This window comes from Cololabis saira, chromosome 18, assembly GCF_033807715.1.
Source record: "Cololabis saira isolate AMF1-May2022 chromosome 18, fColSai1.1, whole genome shotgun sequence".
Taxonomy (NCBI): domain Eukaryota; kingdom Metazoa; phylum Chordata; class Actinopteri; order Beloniformes; family Belonidae; genus Cololabis; species Cololabis saira.
In genome coordinates, this window is record NC_084604.1 from 4,411,090 (window position 1) to 4,432,391 (window position 21,302).

At 44.7% G+C, this 21,302-nt stretch overlaps 1 protein-coding gene across 1 annotated transcript in view; it reads right to left on the reverse strand.

The window, feature by feature from the left end:
* Positions 1-21,302, reverse strand: part of meis2b (Meis homeobox 2b) — a 35,101-nt gene that overhangs the window by 12,374 nt on the left and 1,425 nt on the right. The window contains exons 3-8 of the mRNA XM_061746478.1: positions 20,446-20,587; positions 20,259-20,309; positions 18,980-19,030; positions 18,726-18,872; positions 15,464-15,578; positions 522-661 (exon numbers count right to left, since the gene is read on the reverse strand). Of these exons, the coding sequence (XP_061602462.1) occupies positions 522-661; positions 15,464-15,578; positions 18,726-18,872; positions 18,980-19,030; positions 20,259-20,309; positions 20,446-20,587 (646 nt within the window). The remainder of the gene's footprint in view (positions 1-521; positions 662-15,463; positions 15,579-18,725; positions 18,873-18,979; positions 19,031-20,258; positions 20,310-20,445; positions 20,588-21,302) is intronic.

Sequence of the window (21,302 nt, forward strand, 5' to 3'; positions counted from 1 at the left end):
TCCCTGAGATCCCCGAGGTCCCTGAGATCCCTGAGGTCCCCGAGGTCCCTGAGGTCCCCGAGGTCCCTGAGATCCCGGAGGTCGTCAGCTCTGCAGCTCTTTGGGCGTTTAATGACTGGCGGAGCCGGGAACCACTGTGGATTGTTTCAGTTCCTCCCAGGTGGAAGTCTGCTGGGACCTGCTGGATGACGGACGGCGGTCCCGCGGTCCCGCGGTGGCACTAGCTAATCAATATCAAGTCCACCACTTGTGGTCAGACAAGAAACCGCCGCTGAAGGATCTACAGGCTAGTCAATCAGGCGGGTACTTGACCACACCCACGGGATGGCTGACATTCATCAGGTGTGGTTTTACTGAGACCCGCAGTGCTCAGGGGATTCAACTATTAAACAACTGCAGGCAAAGAAATGCTGGATGTATAAATGAGGGTTGTGGTTAAGACGCTTGAAGTCAACATGTCAGACAAGAATAGCAAACGAATGCAGGTCATTTGGTGGACGGAGCGGAGACGGACGTCCTACCGTGAGGTGCTGGAAGAGCCATGCTCTCATGATGTTCGTGGCCACTTTGGGGAAGATGCCTCGCTTCTTCTGCCTCTTCTTGTCGTGCTCGTCCTCGTCCCCCGTCCCCGGAGACGCCAGGCTGTTGTCCAGGCCGTCTCCTGTGATCAGACACAAGAGTCCTGCTCTGAGAATTCAATTCAATTCAATTTTATTTATAAAGCGTCTATTACAACAGAAGTTGTCTCTAGGATCTTTTCAGAGACCCAGAACATGAACCCCCGAGCAATTATTATATAAACAATGGCAGGTAAAAACTCCCCTAGTGGAAGAAAAACCTCAAACTAAACGGTGGCAAGAAAAACTCCCCTTTAGGAGGGAAGAAACCTGGACCAGGACCTGGATCATAAGGGGGGAACCTCCTGCCAGAGGGTCTGAGGCCACGTTTCCACATAGCCGGGTATTTACAAAAACGGATTTTTCCCCCTCTACGTTTTGAAAAATTTACTTGTTTACACGAACCCGGATAAATATCTGTTAAGGTGCTATGAGCAGCCAAACCTACAGGGGGCAGTGTAACGAGAAGCGTAAAGTCATGCTAGCCAATCAGAATCCTGGAAAAAAAATTCAACAAATGACACGAGTGAAGCCTGAATAATATGGTTCTGCGTTAAATCGACGGCGTAGCCTACTTAGCCTACGTACGGTGCGCGTCGCCGCGTAGCCTACGCCGTAGGCTCTGCGTTGCTGTAACGCAGAACCATAATTCAGCCTTGACTTCCAGTTACTTCCAAGATGAACGAGAGTCTTTCGTTTGGAGTGACAGAGAAGTGGAGTTACTTTTAAGTGTGACGTTAGAATATAAAACAGGTAAAATACAAGAAAATATTGACGGTGGCCAAACTAATTGTAAACACAGGTGTCACTCATGACGCTGGTGACGTTTCTGTCTCATAATGTGACGTTCTGAAGCCTAAATCTCCGTTTCTCTCCGTTTACAAGCAAACGTGAAAACTGAGTTTTGGAAAATCTCCACTTTGGCCGGAGTTTTCAGAAATGATGGTTTTTGGTGACTTTGAGCTTCGTTTTCGTGTAAACGAACGGCCAAAACGCATGAAAACACCACCGTTTTTGCTACGTGTAAACGTGGTCTGAGAGGACCTTCAGGACCAGATTCATGCCCAGATTCATGACCTCACTCACACCTCTGTTGGACTCGTGGAGGAGTGCAGCTCTGCAGGGAGGGGGGGCTTTAATAAAACCGCAAGCTATTAATTCAATCTGAGCCGCTGCATCTGACGTGAGCTAACAAGTGCAGAAAGTGTGCGGCTGACACAAAAATAACAAGCTCTCGGAGAGCAGGCGGCTCCGGCGCGTTCCTGAGGAACAAACAAACAGCTCGGCTGGAGACGAGGCCTCGGCCCCGATTCAGGAGCGACGTGCTCATTTGGGTCGCTGAGGCAGAATGAGGTGGTGGGGGGTGGGAAGGGGTCACCAGGGTGTGAAGCCACGACGTCCCTTTAAGATTTCCACCCCAACGAGCCGGCGTCCTGCCTCTGGAAACACAAGGGGGCGCTCCTCTCCCTCCCCCTCACTGCCATTAATTGTGCATCAGCCGAGATGATCCGCTTTTAGCAGCGGTGGTTCTTTTTCTTGCCCCCGGGGCAGAGCAGCCTTGAAAGCCTGCCTGCAGGGCATGTGAATAATGCATCTGAGAGACTCCTCCCCTGAAGTGGCACACCCACTCCACTCTTCTTTAGATTTGCCCCGGCATGTCTTTTTGTTTTGGGAGATGCATCAATCAAACGCACGTACACGAGCCGTGTTTATGCATGAATATTTCAGCTAATGACCCCGGACCAGCTCTGGGACTTGTGGGGGTTTTTACGGACGGCGTCCCGCTCGGAGTCACCGTCCACAACGGTCCCATCTTCTTTGTCCCGCTGTCCTTCACCTCCACCCAGAACTTTGACTTCTTTCTGGTCGGTAGTTTTCTTAAAGTAACTTTTACATCTCTACAACTTTCTTTCTTTCCGTTCATTTTGTGTGGGCTCAGTATATGTCTTGTCTCTTTATTTATTTACTGTACTGTGAGCGAAAACAACCGAGTCATATTCCATGTCTTGTTTGACCTGACTTGGCTAAATAAACAGGATTCTGATTCTGATTCTGATCTGCAGTCATTTGCTAATTCTTTAAACCCTTTGTTCTGTTGTGTAAATGTAATATCTCTTCTGATCGTAACAGGTCTTTTTTACTTTGCAAAGAACGAGATACACAATTTTTTTTATTATTAAATTAATTGAAATTTGATTTCTTAGGAAAAAGGGACAGAAAAAATAAGCTTAGTCTTCTTTCTGATCCCTTTCATTCAAGGAAAGAGATTTGTTGTAATTATATTGAACTGTTTTGTTTTTCTTTTACTGAATGAAATAAAGAATAAAAATGAAAAAAAAAAAGTGAAATGAAATGAAATGAAAATCATGTGGGCAATATTAAATACTTGCTTTCTGCTTCTCAAGCTTCTCTTCATCCTTGTTCCCCAGCAGGTGAGCACACCTTTAGAAAAGCTTTGGAGCATTCTGGTGTGTGTCAACTAGGGATGGGGTGATATTTTACCGTTCACGATAAACCGTCAAAAAAATTCCCCACGGTAAGAATTTGTATCTCACGGTAAAAACGATAAATTCCTGTTGATGACGTTTTTGTGTAAAACTGATTTATGGTTCTGTGTTAAATCCACGCAGAACGTATGTGAAGGAAGGAAGGAAGGAAGGAAGGAAGGAAGGAAGGAAGGAAGGAAGGAAGGAAGGAAGGAAGGAAGGAAGGAAGGAAGGAATAAAGGAAGGAAGGAAGGAAGGAAGGAAGGAAGGAAGGAAGGAAGGAAGGAAGGAAGGAAGGAAGGAAGGAAGGAAGGAAGGAAGGAAGGAAGGAAGGAAGGAAGGAAGGAAGGAATAAAGGAAGGAAGGAAGGAAGGAAGGAAGGAAGGAAGGAAGGAAGGAAGGAAGGAAGGAAGGAAGGAAGGACGGAAGGACGGAAGGAAGGAAGGACAGAAGGAAGGAAGGAAGGAAGGAAGGAATAAAGGAAGGAAGGAAGGAAGGAATAAAGGAAGGAAGGAAGGAATGAGCCTGAAAGAAAGAAAGAAAGAAAGAAAGAAAGAAAGAAAGAAAGAAAGAAAGAAAGAAAGAAAGAAAGAAAGAAAGAAAGAAAGAAAGAAAGAAAGAAAGAAAGAAAGATAAATTCCGGTTGATGACGTTTTTGTGTAACAAACATGGCAGATCTGATAGATTTATAGTTAAAAAGGTGGAGTTGAATTGTTTTGTTTTTTTTTAGTCCATACCGCCCATCCCTAGTGTCAACACGAAGGGAGGGACAAGACAGCAGCAGGGGTCTTAGAGGGGGAACTGCAGCTGCACATCGGCCTGGGACAGTCCTCCCAGGAGTGGACGTTGTTTGGTAAATGAAAAATTTAACAAAATAAGAACTTATGTGGCTGTTGTTCCGAGGCCGTAGGATGAAAACATGACGAGCACGACTTCAGAACACGACCCCGTGCACAACTGTTAGTCCTGCTGACTGCACTTAGCATAAAATACAGAACTAAGTGTAGAAAACAGGAGGAGGAGGAGGAGGAGGAGGAGGAGGAGGAGGAGGAGGGGACAACTTCCACGGTTGTGTGAGTTTCAGACTGCGCTGACACACTCTGGTTGGATTAGCCGATTTTCCAGAGAACAGTCAGAAACAATTACTGTAGCGGAGGATCTGCCCCGGGGCTCTGCAGGGCAGAGCTGGGATTCCTGCACCGGGGCAGGAACACACAGGACAGGGAGGAGGGAGGAGGAGAGGAGAAGAAGGATGAGGGGAGGAGGGAGGAGGAGAGGAGAAGAAGGATGAGGGGAGGAGGGAGGAGGAGAGAAGAAGAAGGATGAGGACAGGAGGGATGAGGATTAGCGGCTCTTTATCGATCTTTAAAATTAGATCTTTTTTTTTTTCTTTCTTTCTTTCTTTCTTTCTTTCTTTCTTTCTTTCTTTCTTTCTTTCTTTCTTTCTTTCTTTCTTTATTTCTGGCTCATATCTTTCTTTCTTTCTTTCTTTCTTTCTTTCTTTCTTTCTTTCTTGCTTTCTTTCTTTCAGGCTCATATCTTTCTTTCTTTCTTTCTTTCTTTCTTTCTTTCTTTCTTTCTTTCTTTCTTTCTTTCTTTCTTTCCTTCTGTTCATTTTGTTTGGGCTCAGTATTCCAGCTGTAATAAACTGGTGGAAGTGAAAAGTTGAAGGTTTTGTGTCTTTAAAAAAAAGACATAAATCATCTGATCGTCGTGCTCTTCGCGATGTTGCGTCAGTTCCTTTATCTGAATGTTTTTATGGTGAATAATCATCGTGTGAATAATCTTTCCCAGTTGAGCTCCAGATAGCTGGACCGCGCTGTGAAGTTCTGCTGAATTCTTGCAGCATCACAGAAAACCAGAATCCAGGAAAGAGCTGGCCGGACCTCATAACTCTGGAAACTACATGTTTATTTCTCTTCGGCTTCTATTTCCTTCATGAACTATGACTAAAATAAAGAAATTAACAATTGCTCAACATGTAAATAAAAAAAAAAAACTACCATATTTTCTGGACTATAAGCCGCACCTGCATATAAGTCGCATCCGCTCTATTTTTAAAAAAATAATAAAAAAAAGATATACAAGCCGCACCTGCTCCATTTAAAAAAAAAGATATGCAAGCCGCAGACATTTATGTTGTTAGATTAGATATTTACTACATGTACAGAAGGATTTTGAACTGTAAATGATGTACATGTTTGTACCTAAATAAATCCTTTCCTAACAGTGTCTTTTAACACGGCAGCAACTTTGCTGATTAAAACGGGACAGAACCAAGAGAAAATAACCGCTATTTATTTATCTATTTATCTGTTTGAAATCTGCTTCTACCTACTCATATCTGCTAAAGAAGAAGTAGCGTATTCTTCTTTGCATTTATTTTGTCTTATTTTTTATTTTAATTCCGGTTAGAGCGCCCCTGAACGGTGGAAGAAAAATCCACAGAATAGAATAACCTTTGTATAAGCTGCATGGTTGAAAACCTATGAAAAAAGTAGCGGCTTATAGTCCAGAAAATACGGAATAACTGCGGAATAACTTCTCGAACCTAGTACCCTGTCCCTCCTTGTTTTCAAAAAAAAAAGATTAAAAAACAAACTCCTAGCTGAGATGTAAACAGCTGCTGACCCAGTACCATCAACGTCTGTGTGTCTGTCTCTACATGTACATACAAGTACATTGTACACTATATTATATATCCAGATGCTCTTTGTTTTGGTTTATGCTACATTCTGCTCCCTTTATCATATTTTTTATGATGTCTATTTTAACTATTATCTACCGTATTTTCCGAACTATAAGGCGCACCTAAAAGCCTTTAATTATCTCAAAAACCGGCAGTGCGCCTTATAATGCAGTGCGCCTTATATATGATCATTACGGTAATTTCTGTTACTGTAGTCAGGGGGATTGTGGGTAATGTAGTCAGGGGGATTGTGGGTAATGTAGTCAGGGGGATTGTGGGTAATGTAGTTGGTGTCGCCGAAGTAATGGCACTAAAAACGTCAGGAATCGTCACAGACGTTCGACAACAGCAGCGACGCTGACTCGCATAATGGAGACTTTGACGAGACGGAGCAAAGCTGGTTTTTATTTTGTTAATAAAGTTTGACATACGGTACTTTTCTTCTTGTTTTTTTTTTTTTTGCATTTGCTGTAGGATTTTGTAGCATTTCCTGTAGCGCAGCTCCATCAGGTAGATTCGTAACTCAACCCCAGCCACTATAGTCGGTATTTTACCAGATATTTAGTGCGCCTTATAGTGCGGAAAATACGGTAATCATCTTGTGTTTTTTTTAGTTTCTAAAGTATTTCTTGTTTTACTGTCTGCAGTATATCATAGAGGGGAGGCCACTCGATAAGCCTCTCAGGTTTCTGACCTCTCCAGCACATTTTCTTTTATGTTGGTGTTTTTTTGTTGTTTTTTTTTTGTTTTTTTTCTCTAAACACACTCCATTGTATTTTTTTCTAATCTTCTTTCAAAAATGTGCAAATAAATAAATAAATAAAAAAATCTAAATCAAATATTGTAAATGACTTTTACACGCGTTCACACGGCGAGTGTAGAGTCCTGACGTTTGTCTTTCACCCTCCACTTCTTCTTAATGTTCTTCACACCCAAACAGCAGCTGGTGAAGACAGCGTCAGCTTTTACTTGAGGACACTTTAGCGTGTAGGAAAGGAGGAATCAAACCAGCAACACCTGCTCCTCCTTCCTCACCCCCGGCCGTGCCGGTTGCCAGGCAACGTGTCCGCTCAGACAACGTGAAACAGCTGGCAGATGTGATTGCTGCGTTGCTGATGCGGAGGCAGCGTGGTGTTTGTAATGAGCTCAGATCCATCATCACTGACAGCGGCTGACTCCTCCCCCTTCACAATCACGTGTGTGAATCACGTGTGTGAATCCCGTGTGTGAATCCCGTGTGTGAATCACGTGTGTGAATCACGCTCAACTTTGGATGGAGGGTGCAGCGATGTGAGGATGTTTTCAGGACAGTAGTTCTAATTCGCTTTTCCATTAACTTGCAGGTAAAAGTGTCACAAGCAGATCACTCATCCATTTTGAATTATTCGAAACGTGATACAATACGATACAATACACACAACGGTACAATAAACACGATGATACAATACACACAACTATACAATACACACAATGTTACAAAATAAAACACAATTCCAACACCGAGCAGCTACGTGGACACGGCTACGTGGACACGGCTACGTATACACAGCTACATAGACACGGCTACATAGACACGGCTACGTATACACGGCTACATAGACACGGCTACATAGACACGGCTACGTGGACACGGCTACGTGGACACGGCTACCAGCTACGTGGACACAGCTACGTGGACACAGCTACGTGGACACAGCTACCAGTTAGGTGGACACAGCTAGGTGGACACGGCTACCTGGACACAGCTACTAGCGACGTAGACACGGCTACATACACATGGCTACATAGACACGGCTACATAGACATCGCTACATAGACCTGGCTACGTATACACGGCTACATAGACATGGCTAAATAGACACGGCTACGTAGACACGGCTACATATACACAGCTACATAGACACGGCTACATAGACATGGCTACATAGACACAGCTATGTAGACACGGCTACATAGACATGGCTACATAGACACGGCTACATATACACAGCTACATAGACACGGCTACATAGACATGGCTACATAGACCTGGCTACGTATACACGGCTACTTAGACACAGCTACGTAGACACGGCTACATAGAGATGGCTACGTATACACGGCTACTTAGACACAGCTACGTAGACACGGCTACATAGAGATGGCTACATAGACACGGCTACGTATACACGGCTACATAGACACAGCTACGTAGACACGGCTACATAGACATGGCTACATAGACACGGCTACATATACACAGCTACATAGACACGGCTACATAGACATGGCTACATAGACCTGGCTACGTATACACGGCTACTTAGACACAGCTACGTAGACACGGCTACATAGAGATGGCTACATAGACACGGCTACGTATACACGGCTACATAGACACAGCTACGTAGACACGGCTACATAGACATGGCTACATAGACACGGCTACGTATACACAGCTACATAGACACGGCTACATAGACACGGCTACGTATACACGGCTACATAGACACGGCTACATAGACACGGCTACGTATACACGGCTACATAGACACAGCTACATAGACACGGCTACGTATACACGGCTACATAGACATGGCTACATAGACACGGCTACGTATACACGGCTACATAGACACGGCTACATAGACATGGCTACATAGACACGGCTACGTATACACGGCTACATAGACATGGCTACATAGACACGGCTACGTATATACACGGCTGCATAGACACAGCTACGTAGACACGGCTACATAGACACAGCTACGTAGACATGGCTACGTAGACACGGCTGCATAGACACAGCTACGTAGACACGGCTACATAGACACAGCTACGTGGACACAGCTACGTGGACATTTCAACAAGTTCACATGCTGTCACGCCACACATGGCATTTCTCATGCTGAGAAATTAACTTCACCACAGTGAGTCCAACAGCGCATCTTACAAACAAGCCAATGGTAGACTACGCTACATGGACTGTCCCCACAGACTGAATCAAAAGAACCAGACACTCCCTTCTGATGTCACCAACGATTGGAGAGGGGCTTTAAAGTGTAGTTTTCAAGCTGCCTCTGCCCAATCCAGGTGTATCCCCCAAAGAATAAGAAAAGGGAGGAGCAAATATAATCACCCCAAACCCTCCAATCACCACCTTGCAGAGGTGTCTTCATTATTCACATTCATTACTCAGGTAGAAGTATAGATAGAGTTTAAAAATACTCCTGTAGAAGTTGAAGTATCAACTCAAGTTTTTTACTCAAGTAAAAGTATAAAAGTACTGGTTTCAAAACTACTTCAAAAAAGTAAAAGTAATGTAAGGGGGAAAAAAGCCATTAAGGACAAAAGCCATTGAAAATGAATGCATCTTAGTATAATGCAAATATATTAAAGAACCATATATGTGTACTATTGAGCATTAACATGTGTTTCAGAGAGCAGGAGATATGATGACTAGTTGCCTATAAGTATTGCAATGCTGCAAAAAGTCAAACTTCAGAGGCATGTTATCATTTATCCTAACCTTTATTGGAATGTACATCCAAGTTCAGTTGCAGGAATCTGAGGGAACGGATGTAAGAACAAAACTGGACAAGAACATCTGAAACAACCACAACCAAATTCACTCTATCCGGATGGAGCAATTTAACTGGATAGTTTTTATTAAAGGCTGAAATGAAATAGAGTAACGAGGCTGTTTTTAAAATGTAAGGAGTAAAAAGTACAGATAATTGTGTGAAAATGTAAGGAGTAAAAGTAAAAAGTCGTCTGAAAAATAATTACTCCAGTGAAGTATAGATAACCAAAATTTCTACTTAAGTAAGGTAAGAAAGTATTTGTACTTCGTTACTTGACACCTCTGCCACCTTGTCATGGTGGAGGGTTTGCCCGCCTGAATGATCCCAGGGCAAAGTGTCCTGGAGACACGCCAGACTAGGGGCAACTCGCATATACTCGTATGGAAACCAAAAACTCAAGAAATGGATATCCCTCACCTGGACCAGTGTCACAGAGGCTGCCCCCTGGAGCCAGACCCAGACCCGGGGGCCAGACCCGGGGGCCAGACCCGGGGGCCAGACCCGGGGGCCAGACCCTGGAGCCAGACCCGGCGGCCAGACCCGGGGGCCAGACCCGGGGGCCAGACCCGGGGGCCAGACCCTGGAGCCAGACCCGGGGGCCAGACCCTGGAGCCAGACCCGGGGGCCAGACCCGGGGGCCAGACCCAGACCCGGGGGCCAGACCCGGGGGCCAGACCCAGACCCGGGGGCCAGACCCTGGAGCCAGACCCAGACCCGGGGGAGCAGCCAGTGGCCGGGCCTTTACCCACGGAGACCAGCTGGTCTCAGCCTGAGAACAGGGGTTCTCCATCCACCTGTAGGGGGCGCCACAGTGGTTCAAAGTCTTGTTGACCCCAGACTGTTGAAGCGAGCTCTGGGGACGTAGAGGTCCAGGCAACAGTCAGTTCAAAACATAATTGATGAAAATTCCACCCCTGTACAGTTGGTAATGACATCTAATTGCGCTTTTCCACTAGCACCTACTCAGGCCCGACCCGACTCGACTCGACTCGGTTTTGTAGATACTTTTCTGTATCTATTCTGCCGAGGTTCTAAGCGGCTGAGTCGGCTGTATCTGACATCATCACACTACAGGCCACCGATTGGTCGGGGGGTTGGAGTCAGACGTCTGAGTCAGGATGTGACATCAGAGAAAGAGACTCTGACGGATTCTTGTTCATTTTATTCAACCAGCAATGGCAGCAAAAGTCTGTTTCATGATCCAACTCTGAGGTGCAGATGTTCATAAACCTGGTGCTGAGGAGAGAAATAAAAAGGAATCTAGACGGCGATAAGGAACGACCAGATCTACCAGGAGCTCTGTCTCTTCATAGCTGCTCACGGCTCCAGCTGACTTTTCAGCAGCACAGAGACAAACTAACAAACAAAAAAGCATTGCCGCTTGAAGCTTCTCTCTCTCTCATTTATTAACTAGGTATCAAACACAAACGGAACGGAACGAAGTAAGTGCCGCATTTATGAATCCTGCGTTCTTATTGTAATGTTATATGGTGCGGAAACATGGACAACATATGCCCGTCAAGAACAAAGGCTGAACTCCTTCCATATTCGTTGCCTAAGGCACATGCAGGGAATTAAGTGGCAGGACAGGGTCACGAACTAAGAAGTTTAGAAACGGGCTGGCAGCAAATCTCTCTTCCAAACTCTGAAGATCAGAAGGCTCCGTTGGCTTGGTCACCTGCACAGAATGCCAGACTACCGGCTGCCCAAGTGCATCCTCTACGGCGAGCTTTGTGAGGGTGTGCGAAGGAGAGGACGTCCACTTCTTCGCTTCAAGGATGTCGCGAAACGCGATATGAAAGCGTTAAATGTCGATACATCTAGCTGGGAAAGGATGGCTGAAAACCGTAGCAGCTGGCGTTGTACACTTTATGCTGGTGGCATTGAACTGGAGCAGCGGTGGTTTGAAAAACTAGGCAGCAAATGCACTAACACTATTTGACTCATTCAGCTATAACACTATAATCTCACGTAGATACATTTGCCATTATTATCGAACACAAACCACAGACCCAGCAGCACATCTATCATCTCCTCCAGGTTCTACATCTTTAGTGTTGTCTTCTTCATTTAGATACACAATCAAATACGTCACAGCAGCTTCACTCCAACCTCCTACTTCTGCTCCAGGTGCTGAATTGTTATGGAAAAGAAACCAGGCCAAGTTGAGTCGAGCCGAGCTGAGATGAGTAGAGCCGAGTAGGTGCTAGTGGAAAAGCGCCGTAAGTACGGAGAGCTAGACGACCAGCTCAGGACCCGAACCATGAGAAGAATGGCTGCAATGTGGGGTCCAGTGTTCTGCTCAAGAACACTGACAGATGACAAGGTGGAGGGGTTGGGGCGCCAACTTTCCCTTTGGAGTGTCTTGTGGAGTGACTCCGCCTCCCATCCATCCAGACAAAAGCAGACTGACAGCTGTGATGTCACCGGCATGTCAGCACCTCCACTCTTCCGCATTCCTGAGCTGCTCTCAGGAATCCAGGATGAAACATTGTTCCTCCGTGGAAGTGGGCAGGGTCTCCTACTGTCATTCCATCTGTTGGAGTCTTTGTGATGGACTTCTCCACACCCCTCCCAGAACCCCCAGACATTCCTGGGAGAGCTCAACTGCATGTATGTGTGGTCAGCATCCGCCACAGAGGAGAAGGAGATATCAAAGACGTAGCCTGACACTCGGAGCCCACAGAGGACGCTGCGGTCGGAGTTCCTCCCTGTGGTTGTCCAGGGACACCAGTCGCATCACCACTTCTTTGTGCTCCCAAATTACATTTTAAAAGGTTTGGCCGGACCATGGAAGCATGGCTAATGACTCCCCTCCAGAGAGAGGACAGCGCAGGCGCTTCTTGTTCGGATTCCAGCTCAGTGATTCCATAAACCTACACTTCTCAGAGAATCTCATCATCTTTCTTCAGCAGTTTAACGTCACTGGAAACTTGGTTTCATCTCAACAACACCTGTGGGGGTGCGTGAAGGTGTGGCTGAAGCGTGTCTGACGGACGGATCAGTTATTGCTGCTTTACTCTCCTCCATCTCTCCAACACTGCACTCAAGCTGCTCCACTAATCATCACTTCTTTTCTTTACTGGATGTAAAGACACAAGAAATGATAAACAAATGTCCAGATTTGGGAAAAAAAAACATTTTTTTTTGTTCTTTTTGTTTTAAACATTTTGGGACATTTCTACACAAACAGAGTGATGGAGGAAGAGCACAGGATTTACTTATAATTACAATGATCATAAACCAAAACAGCTGTCAGTCCTTAGTGAAATAAAAATGGCTTGTTTTTTTATGTTTGCAGCTTCATTTTTCTTTTTTTTTTAACCTTTTTTTACCTAGCTACCGCGATTAACTAACCTCAAAACTACAGAGCAAGCGTGCAGGTGAACAAGCCAGTGTGTATGTCTATGTGTGTGTGTGCGTGTATGTATGCGTGCGTGTGTGTGTGTGTGTACATGTCTTTGTGGCATGCGTGTGTGTGTGTGTATGTGTGTGTGTGTGTGTGTGTGTGTCTGTGTGTGTGTATGCGTGCGTGTGTGTGTGTACATGTCTTTGTGGCTATGTGTGTGTGTATGTATATGTTTGTGTGGCTGTGTATGTGTGTGTATACGCATGTGACTGAGTGGCTATATGTGTGTATGTGTGTGTGTGAGCGTGTATATGTAAGTGTGGCTAAATGTGTCTGTGTGTGCACATGTGTGGCTATGTGTGTGTATGTGTGTGTGTGTGTGTGTGTGTGTGTGTGTGTGTGTAATAATCCAAACAAAGCTCCACCTGAAGTATATCTATAGTGGGGGAGGGGGGGGAGCAACCCAGGCCACCGGCAACCCCACAGAAGGGGGAAGTAGGAGGGAGGAAACCCACCGCCAGGGGAAAAATCTGCCAGTGGGACAAGATTTATACTGTATTCTTATTACAAGCAAAAAAAATCTTGTTCCACTGGCAGATTTTTCTACTTATTTTAAGTGAAAATCTACTTGAAACAGGTGAAAATTGTTGTTTTTTCCAGTGATGAGTCTTGTTTTAAGGGTAATGAGATTTTTTTTACTAAAATGAGACATTTTAACTAGAAATAAGACAAAGACAATTCTTGTTAAGATTTTGAGTTTTTGCAGTGATCCATTTTACTTATCCTGTGAAGGACAGAGTCATATTGATAAGTTCAGAAAACTGTTTTTTATTGTTGTGTTTTGATGTATTTGATGTAAGTCCAGTGGATATTTAAAGCTTACAGAAGGCTGCATTTAACTGCTGCTATGTCATTCCTGCAGTATTTCTGCAGGTGTTTTGGTCACTGCTATTATTTGTAATATATTATATTATTTGTTATCAGCACAAATTATCTGTCCCCATATAAAATCCACCATCCCCCCTGATTTTTTTTTTACAACTCGAGTACTGGCAACGACCACAGCTGGCAACGACCACAGCTGGCAACGACCACAGCTGGCAACGACCACAGCTGGCAACGAGTGGGTGAACCCACGTGACACAGATACAGGAAACACAACCGTAGTGGGCTGTCTCGTTCATAGAACGTCTCTGACTGGACCCCAGCTGCCAGCGGGGCGTTGCCCAGAGTGCACCTGTGCAGGGCCAAGCCCGGGGATGGGAGGGGACATCAGAGGGGCGGAGTTCTGAGTGGCCACGCCCCCCCCACCATGACCGGTGACGTGCACTGATATGAGCACAGATCCCCATCATGGATGGATGAACAACAAATCTGAAAAAAGCTGCAGTGTGAAAATAAAAGAGTTTAAAAAGAATGATTCCTGCATCTGCTTGTGTTTCTTTCTGAACAGTCTGCGTTTCAGGGAGGGCTGCCGGAGTTGAAGCGGGGGGGCGGAGCTCTGATCCAGCACCACAACATAAAACCACACCCACAACAAGCCTGGAACCAGAGCCAGCTGTCAATCACAAGATCACACCCCTGATTATGAATAGAGGGTCTGCATTGACGTCACTTTCCCACTGGACCAGCCCCCTTACTCGCACTGAAAACATCAGCAAAAACGGCTGCAACTAGTGGAAAAGACGGGATAACAGCCGATTATTGGCTTAAATTAAAAGGCAGTTGGACTTGACAGTGACCCGTACAGTTCCCCCAAGAACCAGTGGTCCATGGACATTAATATTTGGTACAGTTACCAAGAACCAGTGGTCCATGGACATTAATGTTTGGTACAGTTACCAAGAACCAGTGGTCCATGGACATTAATATTTGGTACAGTTACCAAGAACCAGTGGTCCATGGACATTAATATTTGGTACAGTTACCAAGAACCAGTGGTCCATGGACATTAATATTTGGTACAGTTACCAAGAACCAGTGGTCCATGGACATGAATATTTGGTACAGTTACCCCAAGAACCAGTGGTCCATGGACATTAATATTTGGTACAGTTACCAAGAACCAGTGGTTCATGGACATTAATATTTCCAGTTTCCTGATATTTCTATGTACTTAATTTCTACGCTCGGGAAATACACGAAGCAAAGCTTGAAGGCTTACAGAAGTCTTGACGCTTGGTCCGACTTCAAGGCAGGATTTGTTGTAGAAATTAAAGTGATGAGGACACCGAACTTTATGATTTGACCGTTTAACGTTAGCTACCCAAAAATCCAACATTACCTGATACAAAATAGGTTTTGGTGTCTGGAATCCAGTTGTTTCTGTGAATTGCAGAGATCCATTTGTCTCTCATTTTTCGGCAGTCTGTAAAACGATAACTCCGATTTCTTGCTAAATCTACAGTACAGTACAGTCGATCGCACAACAGCTCTTTCCCATTTTAGATGTTTTCCAGTTGCTCAAACTGAAAGTTTACGCTGTCACTCAGTCTTTCTGACACTCAGTCTTTCTGTCACTCAGTCTTTCTGCCACTCAGTGGGCGTAACCCGCTGTGAAGTCACATCTGTGACGTCATGCACATTCCCTCTATATGTTAAACACTGACTAAACTTCAAAGAAAACGAATAGAATCAAATATTTGATGTGAAATGAAACAAGTGCTGATGAGGATGGACGTGTCCCTCAAGACAGTGCTGGTGCTGGTCCACAGAGAGACAGCAGAGGTTCTGTTGGAAGGGAGAGCAGCACTCACCCAGATCACTGGAGTTGTCCCCCCCGTGGGAGATGTGTCCCCCGCTGGACGGTCCCGGCGTGCCCACCGAGGGCGTGGAGTGGGCCTCGTCCATGTCTCTCCAGGACGCCGGGTTCTGGGGGACGAGAGGAAGCAGAGCAGAGCCGTGAGGAGGTCCAGGAGCAGAGCGTGGGAGGACAGCAGAACCTTACCATCAGTGCTGGAGCTGCCGGGTTTCTGGTCTGGGGGACGGGCTGCTGCAGACCCGTATTTAACGGGTCGGACCGCCCGTCCCCGCTGGTCTCAGCGTCAGCTGCTCGCCGGATGGTGATCAGCTGACGACTGGAGGACGACTGGAGGACGGCGAGACAATAGAGCGGCCTGAATGGAACCTCTCAAGGACGCAGCCTCTTTTCTGGAGCTGCCACGCCGTAATTAGGCATCCTCTCGAGGAGCCCCGTCCTCTCGAGGAGCCGCCATATGTTCCCCCTTCTTCAGGCTAAATAAAGACCTGGTTCAGGCTCAGCTCTGTCCTCGCCGTCCTCACGGCAGCCCACGGGACCGGGGCTCGCGTGGACAAGTCCAGCAGCTCGTCGCTCAGACGTGGAGGGACAGGGGTGAGGACACGAGTGAGGAGAGGGGCGGGGACACGGCGGGGACCTTCGGCTCAAAGGTGGCAGGTTTTAACCGGTTTAAACTTGTGCAAAGAATGACACGATGTACACGTGCAGCAAATGGCCGTTTCCACCGAAACCAAACGCACTTCCAAATAGGCCTGTGTTGAAAAAATCGGTTTTCCGATTCTAAATCGATTCTCATATTAATTCCTAAAAATCGATTCTTATGTCTAAAGATCGATTTTTTTTCACCATTACATTTTCGCCCAGTGAACTTTACTCCCAGTAGTCGGACACAGTTTGTCATGACACTTCTGAAAAATGCCTGGTGCTTCATGACATGCTGTGTGCGTGGTGACAGAATAAATTAGATAAGCTAAAATGATTTGTTTACTGCATGAACTGTTGCAATTTCTTTCTTTTTTATCACTTTAAATGGATATTGAAAGGTCTGTTTGAGTTATTTATTTCTTAGTTATTTCACAATAATTATTGTGAAATTATTATTTCACTAGTTATTTTACAGTCATACAATTCAGGCAACAGCTCAAAAAACCTTTTTAATAACACTAACCCAAATCAATATCGGATCGAATCAGATCCTAATAATCGATTCTGAATCTTAAGAATCCGAATCGAAACGATTCTTGACATTTGAATCGATACCCAGCCCTACTTCTAAAACTAACCAACTGTTTGGAGAAAGTAAGGAGTCCACCTGGCCCGGGTCCAGCAGCTGTGACTGAGCCCGGTACCCGGTACCTGTTTTAGACAGGGTTTTGAGAGTAACAATTAAAATGAGGACATTTGGACAGATTTGACAAAAATAACAGAGGAATAGTTAGCATGTTAGGTTAAGGCCCTGACACACCAAGCCGATTGTCGGCCGTCGGGCCATTGATGTGCGTCGGTGCGTCTGTCGGCATAGTTTCCCCGGTGTGTCCCGCACGTCACCACAGGTCGGCCGCCCGTCGGGACCTTTTCAGCCGATTCGACATGTCGAATCGGCGGCGGCGGTCGGTCAAACAGCTCACTCTGTGATTGGCTGTTTCCAGAATTTCCCAGAATGCTTTTCGTCGTCATTTGCGGACTGAATCAAAAAAAAAAAACATGGCGGACATTTCTTATTTGTTAGTGAATAAAATCAATATTTTGAGTTAGTTTCTGGATAAAAATGAGTTTTGATTACATTTTTAGCGAGAAATATATATTTTACTTTCATAATATTCACTCAGTGAATGTACATAATCACTCGCTTGCCCGTTGTTGCGAAGTCTTTTTCAAACCTCGCCAGAATAAAGGCTGATTTATGGTTCCGCGTTACACCAACGCAGAGCCTACGGCGTAGGTTACGCAGCGACGCGCGCCGTACGCTGTACGCCGTAGGCTCTGCGTCGACTTATCGCGGAACCATAAATCAGCTCCCGAGCCGGCAGGCAGAAAATCCCGAAAGTTTCGGAGCAAATTTCAGGCGTAGCTACAACTGTTAGATTTCATCTATTAAACCAACATTTATCTTCCTAAATTATTTATTTTAGCCAGTGGTAATTCTCCACAGAGCTGCAGGTGGTTGTGCCGTCTGGTCGCCGCTGTTTTGTATTGCACTTGTGTTTTCTCAATAAAGCTTTGAAAAAAAAGCGCTGTCCTCCTCCTTGAGCCCCTGAATACAGACTACCGCTGCCTGCTGGTATGGAGGGGAATTACCTCTCACGCATGCGCAGAACGTACGTGCTAGTTCACCGTTGGGTGTCTTTGCAGTGTGTTCAAGTGCTTTTTTTTTAGCCCGACCCAGCCTGACACAGGCGACGCGAGGCGACACAGCAGTCGGCCGACAGCGGGCGACGTCAGGTGGGTGTGTCCTGGGCTTTAGCATAAGCTAAGCCACCTGGGGGTGTGGTCTGCTTGTTTGGGCCATCATGGCACCGTGCAGCAACACGAGGAACAGGCTTTAGAGCACCTCCTCCAGTTCTTCTTATACAGCCTGTGGACAGAAACATGCCGGAACCATAATCTGGACCCGTTTCATCCGGGCTTCTCACACTGGAGTTGCTCCACTAAATCCTGCATCTCCAAACTCGCGAGCAGTTTTTAATGTAAGTGCTAGAAAAGAATTAATCTCAAACATAACTGTGCAATACGCACATTTGTAATTGTTGCTGCTTATTTATAAGAAGTCGGTTGTTTTGTCTTTCTTGGGTTTTCTTTGTTTTTGCCCTCATCTGTGCTCATTTTCATTGTAACGTCAAAGGAACGGTTTTATTCTGCAGCATCAGTTCATTATTATACTTCCTTTCTTGCTTTTAACTTTTTTGTTTTGTTTATATATTTTCAGAGAATATTATTCACCCCTTACACGTCCCTTTCAGCACCTACAAACATCTGCTTGAGGTATTTTCCATCGCCTCGTGTGCAGCATCCATACACTCCCCCTGTGTTCCCGGAGAACCACTACGGCAGACTCACAGGAAGAAAAATATTTTCCACACACGGGCCAAATCGTTTTCCTAAAGTGCAGCATCCGTTTCATGTGGAACTGTCAGTGGGGAGGACAAATCTTCCACCATCCTATCCATTGCTGATCAAAGAAGCTACCGAGCACAGCGGGAAAAGGGCTTCCCTGCACTGATGGGAGATGTGAGAGAACACGGAGGAGCAGAGGAACCCACCAGCTCTGACAGGTTGGTGGAGGATCCTGACAGGTCGTCGAAGTCCGACTTGCAGAGGTCCCTGTCCTCGATGACCAGGTCGATGGGCATCTTCCCCTTCAGGCAGCTGATGTAGCGGTGGCAGAAGTTGTCACACAGCTCGTGGACCTGGAAACACCGACCGTGTGAGACTCTGGACGCCTCCACTCCACCAACCAAAAAACAATAAAGGGTAAAAACAACAATAAAAACAACCATAACAAAGAAGTCTTCACCTTCTCCAGCTCCAGAAGATGAAATCGGAGCACCTGAATGGCCTGGATCATCTGAAGAGGAGATTGAATTTTTTTAATTCCTTCTGTAGGAATTACATTTAGGGGAAGAAATGTTTTGTAAATCATACTTTAATAAGAATAATAATTATCATTTTTGTATTATCTCACATATATAAATATATATATATATATATATATATATATATATATATATATATATATATATATACACACACTTTTTTTTCCGTTTGTGGTTTGAGAATTTAGACTTTTATATAAAAAAGTACAGTGTAATATACTATAACTATAGATATGAATAGATATAGATATTCAGGGAATGAATATAAATGAAAGCAGAGTCTATTCTTCATAAAGACTGTTAAATGTTCGTGCTGCTCCGGGACTTTTGTCGTGGCAGGACGCTTCTCTTCAGAAATAAAACCCTGAATAAAACGTTGGGGCTTTTATGTCCCCAACATTCAGGGACATTAAGAGACGTTTCCTACCCACGCAGCCCCAGCAGAGCCGCGTTTCCTCTGTCAGTGCAGACGGACCCGCGGCTGCTGCGGTTAAACGCGGCTCCGGCACACGCGTCACCAACGCTGTGGCTGCTGGACGCTCTTTTTCGATTCTTCACCAACATTATCGGGGTTTTTGTTTTTTATTCTCAGTCAGCGCTTTTTATCACAGCCCCAAATAAAAAAAAAAAGAAGCCTTTCTGCAGAACGTATTTCAGGGCCGTTCCAGCCTAAATCCATAATCCATCTCTGCACATGTCCTAACCTATATACATATAATATATATATATATATATATATATATATATATATATATATATATATATATATATATATATATATATATATATATATATATATATATATATATATATATATATATATTTGTGAGATTTACTCAATATATTGTTAGAATATTCAATGTTCATATATATATATAATTAATATTATTGTTATTAAATAATTGGGTCACTATTAAATTACAAATGTTATATTTATACTCTAATGCTAATAACAATAATAAAATGATAATAAAAACAATAATTATAATAATAATAATAATTCCATAATAATTCTGTTACAGAATATGGATTATAATTAGCGGAATTATTTATTGTGCAATTTCATAGAAATGTAACCAAATATAAATTACCCTTATTATTATTATTATTATTATTATTATTATTTTTATTATTAATATTATTATTATCTAACAAACCACCTAATATCTGCTTTATTGTGTATTTGTTGAGCGCGCCCACCAGGTTATCCAGCTCCGGGTTGGATGAAAACAGAGGTTTCTCCACGCGGATCTGAGGAGAGACACGAGAGGATGTGACTTTACTTCCACAGACACAGCCATGGCCGAGGCTCCGGCGTGCTAGGCCTCCCGGGCCACGGCCATGGCCGAGGCTCGGGCGTGCTGGGCCTCCCGGGCCACGGCCGCACCTGCTTGGCGAACACTGCGATGTCCTCGTTGAAGGAGTCCGAGGAGCAGACGTCCCCCCCGGCCAGGCCGGGCTCCCTGGGGGTGCAGGTGGCCAGCTCGCACTTCTCAAACACCAGGGCGAGCAGGGGGAATAAAGGGTGTCTGGGGAGGAGAGGAGGATGGGAGGAGGGGAGGAGGAGAGGAGGGGAGGAGGAGAGGAGGGGAGGAGGAGAGGAGGAGAGGAGGAGGCAAGGCAAGTTTATTTGTATAGCACAATTCAACACAAGGTAATTCAAAGTGCTTTACATCAACATTAAAAGCGGCAAGACACAATTTAAACATGTACAAATCACATTATTAAAATGGCAAGAATTACGTTTCTATACAGTCAAAACGTACAAAGACCGGGTCAAATACAGGATTACAAAAGTAATCTCTACGGTGAATTAAACCAAAATTAACCAAAATTAAATTTGAGCAAAATGAAAAGCAATTTCAGGAGAGGAGAGGATGAGAGGAGAGTGTGAGGAGAGGATCTTTTAAAATGTTTCTAAAACAAAAGAGGTTTGCATTGATTTTAGACGTAAATCCCCAGTTCCTAGTATTCTTCAGCCAGTTGAACGAGTGACCAGTGACAAATATCTCGGCACTATAATTGATAATATGCTCAAATTTGATGTGAGTTGTGAAACTCTTTGCAAAAAAAGGTCAACAACGCCTCTTTTGTCAGAGGAAGCTGCTAAATTCCAGGTAGACAAAACTCTGATTAAAATGTTTTATAGTGCTTTTATTGAATCTGTTATTTCATTTTGTATCATTTGTTGGTACGGGAATCTTGGGAAAAAAAACTCCCTGGGGAGAATAATTGTGCGTGTTG